This window comes from Pararge aegeria, chromosome 3 (assembly GCF_905163445.1).
Source record: "Pararge aegeria chromosome 3, ilParAegt1.1, whole genome shotgun sequence".
Lineage (NCBI taxonomy): Eukaryota > Metazoa > Arthropoda > Insecta > Lepidoptera > Nymphalidae > Pararge > Pararge aegeria.
The window spans coordinates 6,019,149-6,036,152 of record NC_053182.1 but is presented as its reverse complement, the minus strand read 5'-3'; the positions used below and the strand labels follow the sequence as shown (position 1 = coordinate 6,036,152).

General features: G+C 36.1%; 2 protein-coding genes across 6 annotated transcripts in view; one reads left to right on the top strand and one right to left on the bottom strand.

Annotated features, from left to right (window-relative positions):
- LOC120637181 (piezo-type mechanosensitive ion channel component) overlaps window positions 1–11,759 on the top strand; it is a 68,808-nt gene extending 57,049 nt beyond the window's left edge. For all 5 annotated transcript variants that reach the window (XM_039908862.1, XM_039908859.1, XM_039908861.1 and 2 more), the window contains 10 exons: window positions 396–522; window positions 889–1,035; window positions 1,421–1,521; window positions 1,795–1,976; window positions 4,562–4,742; window positions 5,188–5,285; window positions 5,881–5,978; window positions 6,634–6,737; window positions 8,297–8,438; window positions 8,840–11,759. In XM_039908862.1, coding sequence (XP_039764796.1) covers window positions 396–522; window positions 889–1,035; window positions 1,421–1,521; window positions 1,795–1,976; window positions 4,562–4,742; window positions 5,188–5,285; window positions 5,881–5,978; window positions 6,634–6,737; window positions 8,297–8,438; window positions 8,840–8,986 — 1,327 coding nt within the window. In that variant the 3' untranslated portion in view covers window positions 8,987–11,759. The remainder of the gene's footprint in view (window positions 1–395; window positions 523–888; window positions 1,036–1,420; window positions 1,522–1,794; window positions 1,977–4,561; window positions 4,743–5,187; window positions 5,286–5,880; window positions 5,979–6,633; window positions 6,738–8,296; window positions 8,439–8,839) is intronic.
- A 61-nt stretch (window positions 11,760–11,820) lies between these two features.
- Window positions 11,821–15,672, bottom strand: LOC120637183 (DNA-directed RNA polymerase II subunit RPB2). Its single transcript, XM_039908864.1, has one exon. It carries the CDS (start codon window positions 15,433–15,435, stop codon window positions 11,905–11,907), a length of 3,531 nt encoding a protein of 1,176 aa, XP_039764798.1. The 5' UTR covers window positions 15,436–15,672; the 3' UTR covers window positions 11,821–11,904.
- Window positions 15,673–17,004: the final 1,332 nt, after the last annotated feature.

Here is a 17,004-nt window from a genome sequence, read left to right as displayed (position 1 = left end):
AATCTTAATCTCTATTATCCACCGTGCTTGAAATTGCGTTATTTAAGAGCAACAGTGGGATTAAAAATTGTGTTAAAAGAATAATCGGTGTTTGACGGCCGATTGGCGCAGCAACCCTGCTCTCTGAGTCCAAAGCCGTGGGTTCGATTCCCACAGCTGGAAAATGTGTGTGATGAACATGACTGTTTTTCAGTGTCTGGGGTGTTTCTATGTATATTGCTATTAATTTATGTATATTATTCATAAAAATATTCATCAGTCCTCTTAGTACCCATAACACAAGCTACGCTTACTTTGGGTTTGGTGGCGACGTCTGTATTGTCGTAGTATATTTATTTATTTAATAATAAAAATATTTAATTAATTCACTTATTTTTAAATATTATTTACAACAGATTTATGGCAGTGCCATTCCTATTCGAGCTTCGTACATTAATGGATTGGATCTGGACGGACACATCTATGACACTAATGGATTGGCTTAAAATGGAGGATATTTTCGCCAGCATTTTCTTACTTAAGGTAAAACTTTGGTCATGACTTAACTCTTCTAATGAGCGTCCGACTTATGTGCGGGATGGTATCGGAAATCGGATCCCCCCGAAACGGAGGCCGATCTCTTACAATTTATTTTCATATTGTTAAGTAAAATAATAAAAACACACCTTTATGAAGAAAATCTCTGTGATTAATCTCTGTCGTTTATTTCATCGCACTTGTTTTTTTTTTTGATTTAAAACATACTTTGCACTAAAAAGTAAATTAAGTGAAGAGCGGTATGTTAGCTCTGAGCTCCGTCCAAATTCTCTATAACATATAATAAGATAGTTCCTCAGCAAAGGAACTTTAATATGCTACTTGTTTAAGTTATACAAATATTTTGTTTAGTGCTCACGCTACGTAGAGGACGAGTTTCCACAGCCGCGCGGCATTAAGAAGTCAACTACTTCTAAATACCTCTTGGGCGGCGGGGTACTTGCTTTTGTCATCGCAATCATCTGGTTTCCACTAGTCTTCTTCGCATTCGGCAATTCTGTAAGTATCTCTTTTAAAAGGCATATACGGGAAGTTTATTTTGTAACTCTAAAAATGTAAGTGTAATGCCCGTTTTCACTAAACCTATTTTAGGCGATGTCTATAGAAAAGAAACGTTTCACCAACTCTTAGATGATAACTATTGGTGAACGGCGGATGTAAGCCTAGGAATCTCCTTCGATTAGTTGTTACTTATTTGGGCATTGCCTTGTTCCGCGTTAGTCAAAACGGGCACAAATGTCTTTAAACCCTTTATGAGGTTTTTAAATTAATTGTGCCAATATTATAGTCAATCAATAAAAACAAATTGTTATTTTGAACATCTATTAAAATGTAATAATATGCAATTACGACGTATTTTATGGATTTTTTTATTTCTCTCAAGGTCGGAGAGCCCAACCCGCCAACGGATGTGACTGTAAAAATCAGAATCGGACCATTCCTGCCTGTCTACCAGATGTCTGCGCAGTCGCATAACATTGACGTGTGGGTTTTTTTATTCTTTTACTAAGTCCTTTTTTTATAATAGCATTAATTGACGTCACGCAGATGATAAGTGGTAAAGTCGCCTATAAACAAGCCAAAACTTCGTAGGGCGTGCAAGGAACAAGTCCTGCAAAAGATGTACCACCCACGCACATCAGGCTGGAATGCTCCTAGCCGGCAGAATGTAGCATGAATATATTACTTCCCCGGACGAGCATTGTCATTAAAAGCTCTACTACTTACTAGTTTTAAACAAAAATTTCTATATTCCAGCTTCTCAGAGGCGGATTACACTCAGCTAAGCAACCAATACGTACGCGACCGTACGGCGCAGACGTTCCTATCCAACTACATGTACAACGATGTGGCCGTTATCACTATTAACCCTAATTCTACAATGAAGTGGATGATATCCCCACCAGAACTCGCGCGGCTTGAACAGGAAGCCATCTCCAGTGAGTAATCTCGTTATAAACATATAACAGTCCACTACTAGATCAAAAACCTCTTCCAATGGGAGGGTTGGCCCATACACAACGCTGCCCGTCAAATTGAAAAAAAAAACAAAAGTGTGCCAGTGTGCTGGGTTCAGCACAGACAACACTGCTGCCCGCGCTCTCCGTGATATTCCCTTAGTCGGTTCGTTCTGCACCCGCGGGAAAGGGTGGAATGTTTATAACTGTGTTCTTATCTGCCGTCACCACACGGCCCTTGTAATAAAGTATACTTACTCCAAATGCAGCCAAGCCAAATATAACGACGCGGAAGTTTAAGAAGTCGCAGAGAACATGCACGCATAGTTATCGGCTGTGACGCGAGCTCCCAGAGCAAGCAATCGCTAGAAAAAATCCTTTTTTGGCCGCAGATATCGCTTTATACTGAAAAAAAATACGTTTCACAGTAAATTAGATATTCGCTTGATATACGCATGTATACGTATGTATGCAGGAGGGGTGGTGTCAAATTTCTTCTCAATTGCCGTCACCACAAGGCATAATCTTGTTATACATATTCATAACTAAATAGATGATGAACAGCAAAGTCAGTTTGCTATTCCATCTAAGAAAAACCTCTTTTTTACGCCGTCTACATTTTTCATTTAACGATTTTTATAGAACCTTTTTCGTCATAGCGTTCTACGAAGGTGCATCTTTTAGGCAGTTTCTCTTAGTATAACTTAAATTGGACACAAAATAAAGAGCTATTGGATACAAGAAATTAGAAGATTGTTACCATTATAGACCATTTAATTTAATTGTATTCATTTCATACTTTTTAGATCTTTTAAAATACTTTAATATTTTATTTATAGGTTATGGTTATCAGGTAGGTACATTTACATCGCAAAATACCTACGTGCAATTGTAAAAACAATCCAATTGTTCATTGACTACTGAACTAGTATAAACTGTGTTTCAGTAGTCAGCCTTCCTCAATTATACAGGAAAAATTACACAACGAGCAAATAGTGAGAAATTTTATCAAAGGACATTTAAAATAAAATTTATAATTATGGCATGCAAGTATGTTCATAGTGGTGCTGTGTATATGTAGATATGTGTAGTGAAAGTATGCAAAGTAATGTGTGTAGTATGGTAGGTGTGCATGTTTGACATTAAAAGTAAAACTTATAATTATAACACAGCAAGTATGTGTATAGTGGTGTTATGTATATGTATGCATGAAGGTTGTGTAGTAAAAGTATGCAAAAAAGTGAGTGATTATGTGCGAAACCTTATAGATAAATTGTTTTAAGAAGTTCCTCATTTTGGTCATACGACATTTTAAGAAGGTAATCTTTAACCGTTCTTTTACATACGCTTAATTTTAGTGGATAAATATTGAGTGCATTGTTTATTTTATTGTATAACTTAGACCCAAGAATATAGTACTGATTACCAGCAAGAGTTGTTCTATATGATTCAAATGAGCAGACTTTTTGCTTCCTGCGTGTCTCTTCAGCATTAGGAATTTTGAATGGTAATGATTTATGCTTCCGTAAAATTATCTTTAGAATAAAAATTTGCCTTACTGTCAGTACCAAACTATCCCTGTACAATAGTTCCGTGCTAAACCAATATGGTTTTCCTGACATAATTTTCAGAATTGACCTTTGCGCACGTTCCAGTCGTAGTATAATGGAAGAACCTAGTACACCGTTTTAAGAGTATGAAAGTCTAATAAACGTCTCAGTTGTTTAAATATAAAATTTAACTTTCGAGTCCTAGATAAAGTAGCGTCGATTTGTCGGTGCCAACTCAGTGTAGAATCAATTACAACTCCCAAATATTTAGCACTATTTGTGCGAGCTATTGGTAAACAATCACATGCAATGGAGTCAATGGATCCGCAGCTATGGGCTTTTATTACAAAATCTTGCCTGGGCTGAGAGTTTAAGCGAAGTGTGAAGGGAACATATTGGGTTTTCGAAATGTTCAGAGTTAAGAGATTTGTAGCAAACCATTTGGAAACAACTGCTAGAAGGGCCTGGGCAGCATTCCTCACAGAATCCCAGTCACTACCCTCAACGCTTGTTGACAGTGTCATCAGCGTAAGACAGTACTTTACAGTTAGTCATATTAATGTGACAAAGTTCATTTATATAAATGAGGAATAGTGTTGGGCCAAGAATACTACCCTGTGGAACACCAAAAGTAATGTGATTAACTTCGCTATTAAAGTTATCAATTTTAACACACTGAGTGCGCCCCATCAAATAGCTTTGAAAGATGGCAAGAGCTGGACCACGAATTCCCAAATGCTCCATTTTACTTAGCAGATGAGGGATTGACACGCTCTCAAAAGCTTTGCATAAGTCCTAAAAATTCCAAGAACTCATTTAAACGTGTATATTGTGATGGGTTTTACCTGAATTAAACAAATATTGTTATTATTATTATACTACAGTGAAGCAGAAAGTTAGATTTCCGTCCACAAGTCTGTCAAACTAAACTGAGTTTATAAGTCTAAAGTTGTAGTGTATCTCCTAGTTTTAGTTTATAGATTTAGAATCGATACCAATGTGAATTGTTATTTGCAGATGCATCGTTATCTGTTAAATTCACATACGTGGTAACGCATCCCAGCAACAACGCACAGAACCCGCCCACGATAGACAACAACCGTGAGGTGCCGTTGGATTCCTTTATCGAAGGCAAACCAAATCCCGAAAGGAAGACGCTTCTCGAAATGTTGACAAACACCGCACCGTCTACAGCATGGTGAGATATTTTGATCATTTTTTTTTAAATTTGCTAACTTTGATGGCAATCCTTCCCATTGATGTTACTCGTGCTAAAACTTTGTATTTCAGTCAATAGTTAAAGAGCGTCCGACCATCGTAAATTCTTTAAGGACTCTTTCTTCTTTCCTAGAAAAGAAATTCATGCAAATTGATGAACCATCAAATTTCATTTCATAATTTGTAATCACATCAAATCAGGTGATCTGTATGTATGTTAGCTGCTGCTTAATTTATAGGCCAATTTAAGTGAACCCAGCTTTATGTATTAAATTTAAATTTGGAAGCAAGGGACAAACAAATAACCGTGCTTTGATAGTCATTCCCATGGTATGCTCTGTGCGTTTCGAGATGAACATTTCCAATAGTTACGTAATTTCTAAGTGGGCACAACTTACAAATGATTCTACAATTTTTCAAAACAGGCTGAACGTGAAACTATTGTTTCCGAAATTCGTAAAAGTCTTCAACAAAGGTGCAACGAAGCCGGCGTATCAGTTAATGCCGCCGATAGGTGCTAACGGTAAGATTTCCCGAATATTCATTCATTAATACTTTCTGCATAAAATAAGGTAGCTTGAACTAAAGAATTCATCTTTCGAAAGTACTATATCTCATTTGATTGGGCTAATTTTCACTAGCCTTGGTAATTTTGTGACCTTTTCATTATCTGAGTATGGCAAACTATCAAAGCTGTCTCTGGTCCGTGTTGAGTCCATGATTCTTGAAATTGAGGGTGCTGCTAAAACTATTACAAGTTAAAAACTCGGCCTGACTGCAACCGCACCAAAGTAAGTGATAATGTAGTCTAAGATGGTAACAGACTAACCTGTTAGAGTTATGGCAGTTGTATAATTGTCACACATACCCCTCGTTGGTTTCAACACGGTAATGTACCGAAACTTTACATCGCGTGGCGGCATATCTTTGTCGATAGTGTGGTAACTAGCTACGGCCGAATCCTCCCACCGAACCAGACCTTATAATTAAAAAGAAATCTAAATTTCTCACCCTTCATTTTTATATACGATACGAATGGTATGTCTAGTTTGCTAGACTTAGGAAATATAGAGATATCAAGAAGTGCTTATGCCCTCGGAATAAATGTTAATTCACAGAACCTGACGACGCTCGTTACTACCGCGATGTGCAACTTCGTCTGGAGCGTGAGGGCGGGACCATGTACTGGCGAGTACGTGAAGCTTGCCAATCAAGGGTGAGTTTGGTGATGCGAACTTCAATGAAGGAATTCTCCTTGTGAATCTCTCTCCTTTATGAATACAATATGACATGATGCTCATAAACTTTAACGTATTGAAAAACTGTTTTTTAACTCAGCCAAAGTCCATTCACTATAACTTGTCCAATATATTATACAGGGGTAATTGCAACCACAAATAAAGAAGTTCGCAACTATTAAGCTGTCATAAACAAAACACGTGGAAACTTTTTAATTAAAAAAGTTTGGTTTTAACTCCTCCTCTTAGACACATCCAGGACTATTTGCAATTCTTACATTCACATGTCTAATTTCTGCAGATTTATAGTACATTTTTATCGAGCAGTATCATCATTATTATTATCTCAAGCTTTTCGCACCTCTCTCTCACATCGTCGTCTGTTCACTTGGATATACCATCACTGCACTGTCCAGTGCGGGGTTGTTATTCCAGTAGCTTGGGATCCCATTTCCATCGGTTCTTCAAGCTATGTGCCTCGCTCAATGCCACTTCAACGTTCTGACTGGTTGATTCGACAACTCTTGTCCTCCTGTAAAATATGAATGAATCGTGGGTGGCGTTTATACCAACAATCAAATTTATTTTTCGATACTATTTTTTACTTAACTTTTGTCGTTTCATATGTTGCAGGATCCTTTAGCCTCGATTCCAATGAATGACTGTGACATGCTCGTCATGTACACTTTCAACGACAAACTCTTCCCGGAGACGCTTAACTTCATATCGGGAGGCGGGTAAGACTTAATTTTTACCATGCATAAAATAAAAAGTATAGAAATTGTTGTGGAAGAATGGAACAACTTTTTGACTTGTTCGCTTGATACGAACTGATAGTATATATTAGCCAAAATTAACTATTGTATAAGGTAGTTAAAACGTCAGTGTCCTAGCCCAGTTTGAATTCGCCCGGAAGCTATTTAGGTATTTATAAATAATAATATATTTTATATCAAAAAAAGTGTGTGTGTCAGCTCCGACGCACGACTGGAGTTTACTCCTTAACTATGATTGCCTAAACATACGCAAAAGAGTTTATTTAACTGAATAAAGATAAATACCATATGAAAGGGTAAATTAAAAATCATGTGCAATTTATTCACACACGGCGGAAGTGTAACTTCTGAAAAGTAGCCTACGAGAGATTAAGGTGGATGTAGAGTATCAGAACTATTAGGATAAATGTAATGTTTATTATTTAGTTTCCATGGTAACTAGAATAGGAAAAAAAAATTATAATGTTTTCTATCTCACTCTGTCCTATACATTTGTGTTTGTTTCTTTACCTAGATAATATACGGTTTCCTTGGTAACTTAAATAGGCAAAATAAGTTAATTAAACGAAAGTGACGTTGCATGTTTGCGTATCACAGTTGCCGGGCATGCAACGTCGCAAAGCGAAAACGTAACGAGGTCATTCATCAGTAGATTTTACTCCTCACATTTTTCTCATACCGGGCGTCTTATATATGAAAATCGTTTCTTAAGGAGTAAACTCAATAATAATTGCAAGAATTAATATATTTGTAAAACAAAGTTAGTTTTTGTAATTAAATGTTACCAAAAATCAATAAAAGTTTTTCAAGTTTGATCACTGGATTTATTTTGTAATGTCAAGCAGAGGTTTTATTTTCGAATTCAAAGGAGTGTTGAAATACGATAATTTCAGTGTGCAACGGTGGCTGTACAGCTAATGTACAGATTTCAGATGTACAAGCTATATTCATGTTTTAAAACAAGGTTACATGACTACACGGTTGCACACTATTAAATAAAAAAAATTACGGTTAAAAATGTACACAAATATGAAGTAGCGTTTATATATTAAAAATTTGGTATAAAATAGAAAATACCACATATAATATGTTGATTATTTATTACTGATGATTTTGGTAATGTTTACTTTTAACGATACAACAAAAGGAATAAGTACTGACATTTTAGGTAGCGTTTATGATTGCAACGCTCTGAAATCGAATCCAATAATTTCAAGGCACCCTCGAGCAGTTGCGTGCATAGAGGGTATGACTTAAAAATACTTGAGGGTAGGCTTTTTATAACTCTTACAATCCTATCCTTAAGTTTTTTATAACTCGTACTGGAGATTTTCTTAATTTTATATCGTCTGCATACCCTGTGTATACCCTCGATGCACGCCACTGCTCTTGAGCAATTGTTTTGCTAATTTATATATTGAAAAACAAGGTTTATATGGCCCACAGATACTGATATACATTATGGTAAAAGTTCTCATAATTTGCGACTTTAAGAAATATATATGTTTTGCTGTTCATAGTATAATTGGCTTGTACACTACATTCGTGTTTCTTGCGTCGCGCGTTTTGCGCGGCTTCTTCTCTGGCATCTACACGAAGATTATGTTCGACGACCTGCCCAACGCCGACCGTGTGCTGCAACTCTGCCTTGACATCTATTTGGTACGTACCTACGCTTACGTACGCTTAATAGCAACATGTTTGTGTGAGTTTATATGTGTGTACCTGAAAGATGTGTTACAGCAAACAGTTTCTAAAAGATGTTTTTTTTTATATCAAAATAGTATCTTGGTAACGGGTTTACAAAGACGCCCTCTTACGAATACTCTTTGTTGTTTTCATTATCATTTGATTGCAATCTCAACTGGTGTTAAGTGATGGTGCAGGCTAAGATGGTAGCGGGCTAACCTGTTTTTGATATGGGTGTTATAATAACCCCAAGCTGATACAGAGAATTTCTTGAGAGAACCACCCAATACCAATCAATATTTGGCCCAATCGAACGCGCTTATGGGCTAACATAAAGAGATCGAGATTGTAAATTAACTATCAAACTTTGTCAGGTTCGGGAAGCTTTGGAGATGTCTCTAGAAGAAGACTTGTTCGCGAAACTCGTGTTCCTGTATCGCTCACCGGAGACTATGATCAAATGGAGTCGACCTAAGGAAGAAGAAAATCAGGAACAGAGAGCGTTACCGGCTCCACAGTGAACTTCAAAGGAAAAAAAAAGCGTTCCCGAAACAGCGGCGGTGGCGGCAAAAGTTACACGCATAGTTACATTGGTTCGTAGCGTAATGGCAGTTCTTATGAGGCAGGCCAGTGGCTGAAGCAGATTTTATCTTACTATAATTAGACGTCCCAGTGTAGATATAAAAGGCGAGGCATCGATTCTGTTAGCTTTGAATGAATTCGGAAATAGATGATACGTTAAAATCCTGCTAGTCACAGCAAGGAAACTCACTCACTCACTTGCGGTCACCGCCTGCGACAACTTACGGCCCGAAGGTTTTTTATTTGACTACAAGTTATCGTTTGACTGCAATGTCATGTGGTAATTTATGATGTAGTCTAAAATGGCAGTGGACTAACAGTTGGCAGATAGCGGTTATATTAGACCCATCCATCCAATCGATTTCTCCGCAACATCGTACCGGAACGCTAAATGGCTTGGGGGCATGTGTTTGCCGGCAGGATGGTAACGTGCCATATGGCCGAAGCCTCCCAAAAAAAATCTGTTCGAAATTCTTCACGCGACCCGCTTCCACCTCTGTTTGGGAAACACTTAAGTTGGATTTAAAATAAAGATATGTCATATCGTGAACTTCTAAAGCCACAGTTTCAGATTCAATTTGCTATCTAGGTAATTCAAATCGGTGCTGATCTTAGTGAAGTAGGTAATATTTGACAGTTCTTATTAGAAAATTATGTCGTCACGAAACGTATTTGGTTGCACGAATTCAGTTTTTGATACACCCAGTTAAATAAATTTAGGATATCTTATTTTATCAAAAATATCTTACGTTTTCAATCTTTATTGATTTTAGTATAGCTGCTAAACTACTATCACGTGTGTAAAGTCAACTTATTATTAAGTACGGTAGTCATTGAGAGTAGCGGTGCGGAAGTAAAGTAGAGCCAGCCTACCGTACCTACAGTTTCAATCCATACCTACATTACCGTACCTACATTCAAATGTATACAAAAACAAAATTGTCTTTGTATAGTGTACTTTTTTCTCTACTTTTGTATAGTTTTATAAAATATAATTAAAAGGGCGGTACACTGTGAAATTTGATTTTAATATTCACGTAAAGTACATTTGAAAAATAAAACTGTGGGGTCGTTGTTGCGACCATGTTATATCTGTTTTGGATTTAACGAGTTAGGAGACATGCTAGTAAATAATAGATTCTTAAGTTGTGCAGTAAACGATAGTTACGTAAAGTAAGTATAACCGCGGTGCTTGAGTGATTCGAGATCCTTTTTAAAATGGCATAGGTATAAAAAAAACTTGGGATGTTTTTTCTAGACTTAAATATAGACAATGAATTTTAACAAAACGACTCGTTTATTGTTCGATGGATGTGCCTGATGTTTCTCTTTTTCAAATGAATGAATAATTAATTAAATTAATTAAAATTGTTCAAAATTTGTTCTTGCACAATGCCTGACCTGCAGGCTGCATGCATGCATTGTCTGCATAAACGGTAACGTGAAAAGAACACTCACTAAGCAAATAAGTTATTATATAAAATTTCATGAAAAGGGTAAATATGTAATAAATTTCAGTGAATCCACAAGATTTACGAATAGAAATTGATGGAATTTTCTTCTTGAAACAAACGCACAACGAAGTCACCAGTAAATGTATGTTGACTTATAGGTATTGCCGCATCAAATCCCATGTTATTTTATTAACTGCGCAATTCTAACGTCAGCACTTTTTTTACGTGACACCAGCTAGCCAGTTAAATAAATTAGTACTTAAATATTATTAAATGCTAGTATGATGTGTAGTGCTTACGCTCTCTATATTTAAACAATTATTTATTCGTACAGTTTTTATCTTTTCAATGTCTTCCTAGTAGTTTAAGACAGTTGTTTGGCTTAATTATTCCAACACCCGAAAAAGAAAATATCGTTCGATTAAATTTGATTGGAAGTGTTATTATTATATTATTAGTAGAAAAATAATATAGAATAGTTTTTAGTTTATATGGTGTCTGAACTGAAGCTGATAAAAATATATACACGAATACCGGTCGGTACTATTTAGACACTACAAAAATCTAAAGGTACTAATATTATATATATTACTATATATTATAATATTAGGTACTAATATTATTATATTCGAAAGTATGTCTGTTAGTTTATTTGTTTGGTTCGACAACTGCGCAGATTCCTTTTTTCTCGGAAAAAACAACGGTGCGTTACTCAACCGAATAACGTGGATTAAGTCAGAACATTGAGTTATATATTTATAGAGACGTCCATTGCAAGATTTATCGCTTACTTTTACATTTTATTTATATTATAGTTATTTTTGGAGAATTGTTTGTGGATTTTATCAGTGAGATTTTATTAACCCTTTAAGTATCTATCCCACAAGAGTTTTCAAACTCAAGTGATGGTACTCTTATCTACATAAGATATGTTTACCGGAAAGATTCATTACCTACTAAAAGTTGTAATTTCTTTACACCTGATGTATCTATATGGTTCCTATAGAGGTAACATCTCACTGGGTTTTATGCACAAGCATAATTTATTTACCTTCGCATAATATATAATTTGTTATATTGCAAATTTTTGGTTTCATGATAATTATATCTTGTTATATCTCTACATTTTATAAATGTTAAATTATGCAATGCAAATATCAGATAACTTTATACCTCAATATATAAATTTGCATTTTTGATATTTTATTATTTATTGAATTTAATTAAGTACAAGAATTATTATGTGTACATTTTGTAATGTGATTGTTACATATAAGCTGCATTTAATGTTGTCGTTTGTGATAAAATTAAAGTCTTAATTAAATGTTTGCAAATATTTATTTTAAACATTTCCTTATACTTATGTATTAATAATGTATGAAAAATGAATGACATCAGTATGATTAGCTTATGACCATAAGTCTGGGTGCAATATTCATAGACATTAGTTCCTGGAACAGTAATTTTGCTGCATATGGTAGACGCACTTGCGAAATTTGTGTCTTGTTTTTACAGCCCTTGCACTCAAAAGTGTTATTTCGTAGATTAGCAATTGCAATCAAGCCGCAGAAATTACAAACATGTATACGATAAGGATCGGACACCTCAAAAAGACGTTCTCTTAAAAATTGGGCTGCTCCATGAGCTATCTGGCAATCTCGTTCCATTTCTCCAAAACGTAAACCTCCATCACGAGCTCTCCCTTCCATAGGCTGTCTAACCAATATTTGGACTGGCCCTCTGGCTCTAGAGTGAATTTTATCATCCACCATATGCTTCAAACGTTGATAATATGTGGGACCTAAGAAAACTTGGGCATTTATTTTTCTTCCGGTGTGACCATTATACATCACCTCATTTCCACGTAAATGATATCCATACTCTTGAAGTAGAGATGAAATTTTTTGCACATTTACGGCATCGTTAAAAGGTGTAGCATCACCTATTTCTCCTTTATTTGATGATACCTTTCCTTGAATACATTCAATCAAATGACCAATCGTCATTCGAGATGGGATGGCATGGGGATTGATAATAATATCAGGAGTAAGTCCTTCACATGTGAATGGCATATCTTCTTGTCTATATTGAATTCCACAAGTTCCTTTCTGTCCGTGACGAGATGCGAACTTATCGCCAATTTGTGGAATACGCACTGATCTCACACGAATCTTGCAAAACTTGTACCCTTCACTGTTAAGGGTTAGCATTACTTGATCAACAATACCTGTCTCACTGTTACGTAAAAATGTTGAAGCATCGCGTTTACTATAGCGTTTTGTGGTACCTTCCAGCTCATCATCATTTTCTGGCAAAGTTATTGTTTTGCCAATAACAACATCATCCCCTGAAACTCTTATGCCAGGTGCAATAATGCCATCATCATCCAATTTATCGTAAAGAGCATTTCTCATTCCTTGGCAGGTACTTCTGGTTGGCTTTTCAAATTGTTCTTCTTGATCACCAATTCTTTTAGACTCAGAGTCCTTATATGAACGGTAAAACACAGATCTAAAGAAACCTCTTTCTACAGCTGATGCATTTAAAATGACACTGTCTTCTTGGTTATAACCAGTGTAACATAAAATAGCTACAATAGAATTTATTCCTGCAGGCAATTCTCTGAAACGTAAGTACTCCATAGATCTGGTTGTAACTAATGGTTTATGGGGATAATAGAGCACATGAGCTAGTGTGTCCATTCTTACATGGAAGTTTGTAATATAGACACCCATAGCTTGCTTACCCATAGCACTTTGGTAAGTATTTCTGGGACTTTGATTATGATCCGGGAATGGTATAATGGATGCACAAACGCCCAAAATCATAGCAGGATGAATTTCACAGTGGGTATAAGTGGTACAATAGGCATATTCTTTTACTTGTGCCAAATCATCAGGGCTCATTGCAATCATCACAGTCTCTTCTTCAAGAGTATCAATGTATTCAACCACACCACTTGCTACTAAATTCTGCCATCCATAATTATTGTAATCTCTTTCTTTAAGTTGATCAATATGTTTTTTCTTCAATAGCAAAGCCCCATTTTCAACAATAAGGAGGGGTCTGCATATTCTGCCTGCATCAGTATAAATCCTTATTTCTCTGTCTCGAATATCACGTATCATACTGACTTCTGAAACTATAATGTCCATTTGTCGTCTTAGTTTTCGCAATGTAGCCATAAGTTGTTCAGGATCTCTATGAATGCCCACCCAACAACCATTTACAAATATTTTAGTTGCATCTGCAATTGCTGAGGGTGCTATTTCTTCCAAGTTCTCCATAGACCACTCTTCCAAGAACTCTAATATTGGAGATGGTTGACTTCCAACAGAAATATAAGCCATTAAGGCCAAGTTTTTCACCAAGCCTACAGCTGCACCTTCAGGAGTTTCTGCAGGGCAAATCATACCCCACAATGTATTGTGTAATTGACGAGGTTTGGCCAACTTCCCATCACGACCAATGGGAGAGTTAACACGTCTCAAGTGAGATAAAGTGGAAGCAAAAGTCAATCTATTCAATACTTGAGACACTCCAGCTCTTGCTTGATGGGCTTTCTTTTGATCACCCCAGTTACCTGTGGCCAAGGAATATCGCAGTCCATCAGTTATAATCTTAGTTTTGATAGCCAACTCAAGATTGAAGTCTTTGCCTTTGTCAATAAATTTTTGTGCATACATCCTGACTTCTTTTAACAAATTTTTGAAAAGTCCTCTAAACAAGAAAGCTAGTAAGGGACCAGCTAAATCAAGTCTTTTATTACCATAGTGATCTCTGTCATCAAGTTCACGGCGACCCAGTGCAGCTAACAGAAGTCTGTGTACCATATAACCCAAAAAGTAAGCTTTTTTAGTTTCACAGAAATCAGAAACTCCAACATGTGGTAACATTTCTTTTTGTAAAATTTCTCTAGCATATTTAATACGTCTTTCTTTAGTAACACCAGGCCGTGCTCCACGGGCACCTATAAAGCTGAGCGCAACTCCTTGTTCTTGTATCACAAATGCCTCATCTAATGAAGGCTTAACCATTTCCATCATTTCTGGATCATCAAAATCATAAATTATGTGCTCTAAAATGTCTCTATCAGCGACAAAGCCCAGAGCTCTAAATACAATCATAATAGGTATTTCTTGTTTTATATATGGTACAATTGCAACAATTCTTTGACCAATAGCTGACTTTTTGATACTTTGACCACCTCTTGCCATCATATTTACCCATAAAGTGGATGTGGGTCTTGAGCTGTGTTCAAGGCAAGAACGAATTTCAGTTTTATAAGCATATTTTCCACCTTGCATACTGAATACATACACTGTATTAGTGGCCATCTTCTCTTGAGCGATTAAAACCTTCTCAGATCCGTTTATAATGAAATAGCCACCGGGATCTAAAGGGCATTCATTTAATTCTGTTAAATCACGATCCGTCAAATTGCTGAGTAGACAGTATGTAGATCTCAACATAATGGGAATTTTGCCAATGAACGTTTTTTGATGCTGGGTTTCAATAGGATCTTCATTTTCTTTCACAATCGTTTTGGTTATGTCCACGTAGAGAGGGGCTGAATAAGTCAAATTGCGTAAACGGGCTTCGTTAGGCATCATAGGCGATGGGGCACCATCTTTTTCCCAATGGGTAGGTTTCGAGAGGTAGATTTGATCAAACTTCAAGTGGTATTTCGGTGGTGTTTCGATTTCACCAGATGAATGCTGGGCTTCAGCTTGCAACTCTATCGGAGGGGAATCTTCAACGATGCGCTGCACGGACATTTGTATGAACTCGTCGAAGCTGTCAAGTTGCTGCCTTACTAAACCTTTCTCATCAAAATAAGCATTGATAACAATCCAACAGGCTTCCTGCCAAAGTTCAGACGAAATTTCCTCAACTTCTTCCTCCTCATATTGATCGTCTTCAGTTTCATACATTTTATTGGACAATGATAATCAAACTTATGTCTTATGTCTTAGGTCTTAACAATAAGCAATGTAATACATTACGCAGGTAATTAACACGCGTGAAAATAGCTATTGGTTTCCTAATTAAATAGCAATTTTCTAAATGCTCAATGCGTATCACAAGCGTTTAGTGTAGCCATTTCTTTTTTTTGACAGTCCTTTCGAGTTTTCGACCACTGCACCCGCGGACAGTTCCACAAGCCGCGCCGCTACTATGGAGGGTAGAGGTAAGGAGAGTCATCTTATATGGCAGAAAAGTTGAAAAAGTGTCCAGTGTATGCGCTAAATAACAGTTTAAAAATCCTCCACAATGGCGCTGGTGGATGCACAGGGTATGGTATGAATGTAGCAATCGTAGATGAATTGAAGTATGCCGAGTTAAAAAATTTAATGTCATTATCGACTAAAGTAGTTAATTATTGAGAATTTCAACAACTTACGTTGTACAAAATATTGTGGTAAATATAACCTTACTTCCTTGTATCTCCATACTTCCTTGTTTATTTTTCAAGCCTACTCTAACAATATTTATATTTGGCGCTTCTTTTAAGAGTTACCCTGATGCAAATGTGGCGCCATCCTAATTTAATACATTTTGACGACACTTTTTCATATACACAGATGACTCTCCTTACCTCTACCCTCCATAGCCGCTACAGACAAAAAACTTTTTTTTTATCTGGTTCCTAAACCATAGTATATATCGGCTACGAAGAACAGTGAATAAACTTAGAGAAAAAAACTATGCAACCTTTCTGCAAACATCTTTTGAAAACACGTTTAGAGCGTGATAACCGAATTACACGCGGATTAATTTAAACTATGTGAGTCAAACAAAAATATAAGTTTTGCGACTCTACCACTTTAAATACGCAATAGCTGAAACGTAATATTACAACTTGTTTTCGCTAATATAGCGTAAGCGTAGTAGCGTAAGTAAAATTTACACCCGTGTCGGGTGTAAATTTTATTGAATTTTTTATAACTTTCACATTTTTAATCTATTTTTGACCCAATTACGTAGTCCACGCAGACCACGAAATCATGGGCAGAAGCTAGTATGAAATATTATAATCAATCTGTGTAAAGCCAGAAGAAGAAAAAAAACAACTAGAATAAGTGCAACCTGCATCAATAAGAATTCTGATTTTTATGTTACTAAAATCCAAATAGTAAACCAAAACTAAAAACAATAAAAATTTTATGTTTGTATATGTGTATGTTATATGATTAAGGGAACAACATAAATGTGCACATTCTGTAAAATTAGTATTAGTATAGTAGCCTATCTTTTTTTCCATAGCAAACGCTATATGCATGCCAAATTTCATTCAAATCCGTTCAGCCGTTTTTGTGTGGTTGAGTAAGAAACATCCAAACATCACTCTTTCACATTTATGATATGATATGCACGTTAAATCATTTGATCATAATATGCTTGTCCATGTTCACTAATTAGTAATGAATGTTTGTATTCTCATTGAACTATTGGGTAAAAGTTAAACCACAGTCCACACCTTTTAAAAAACTTAAAAAGTT

Bases quoted from the DNA above. Each gene is read 5' to 3' on its own strand.
- LOC120637183 (XM_039908864.1), bottom strand. From the start codon at position 15,435: ATGTATGAAACTGAAGACGATCAATATGAGGAGGAAGAAGTTGAGGAA.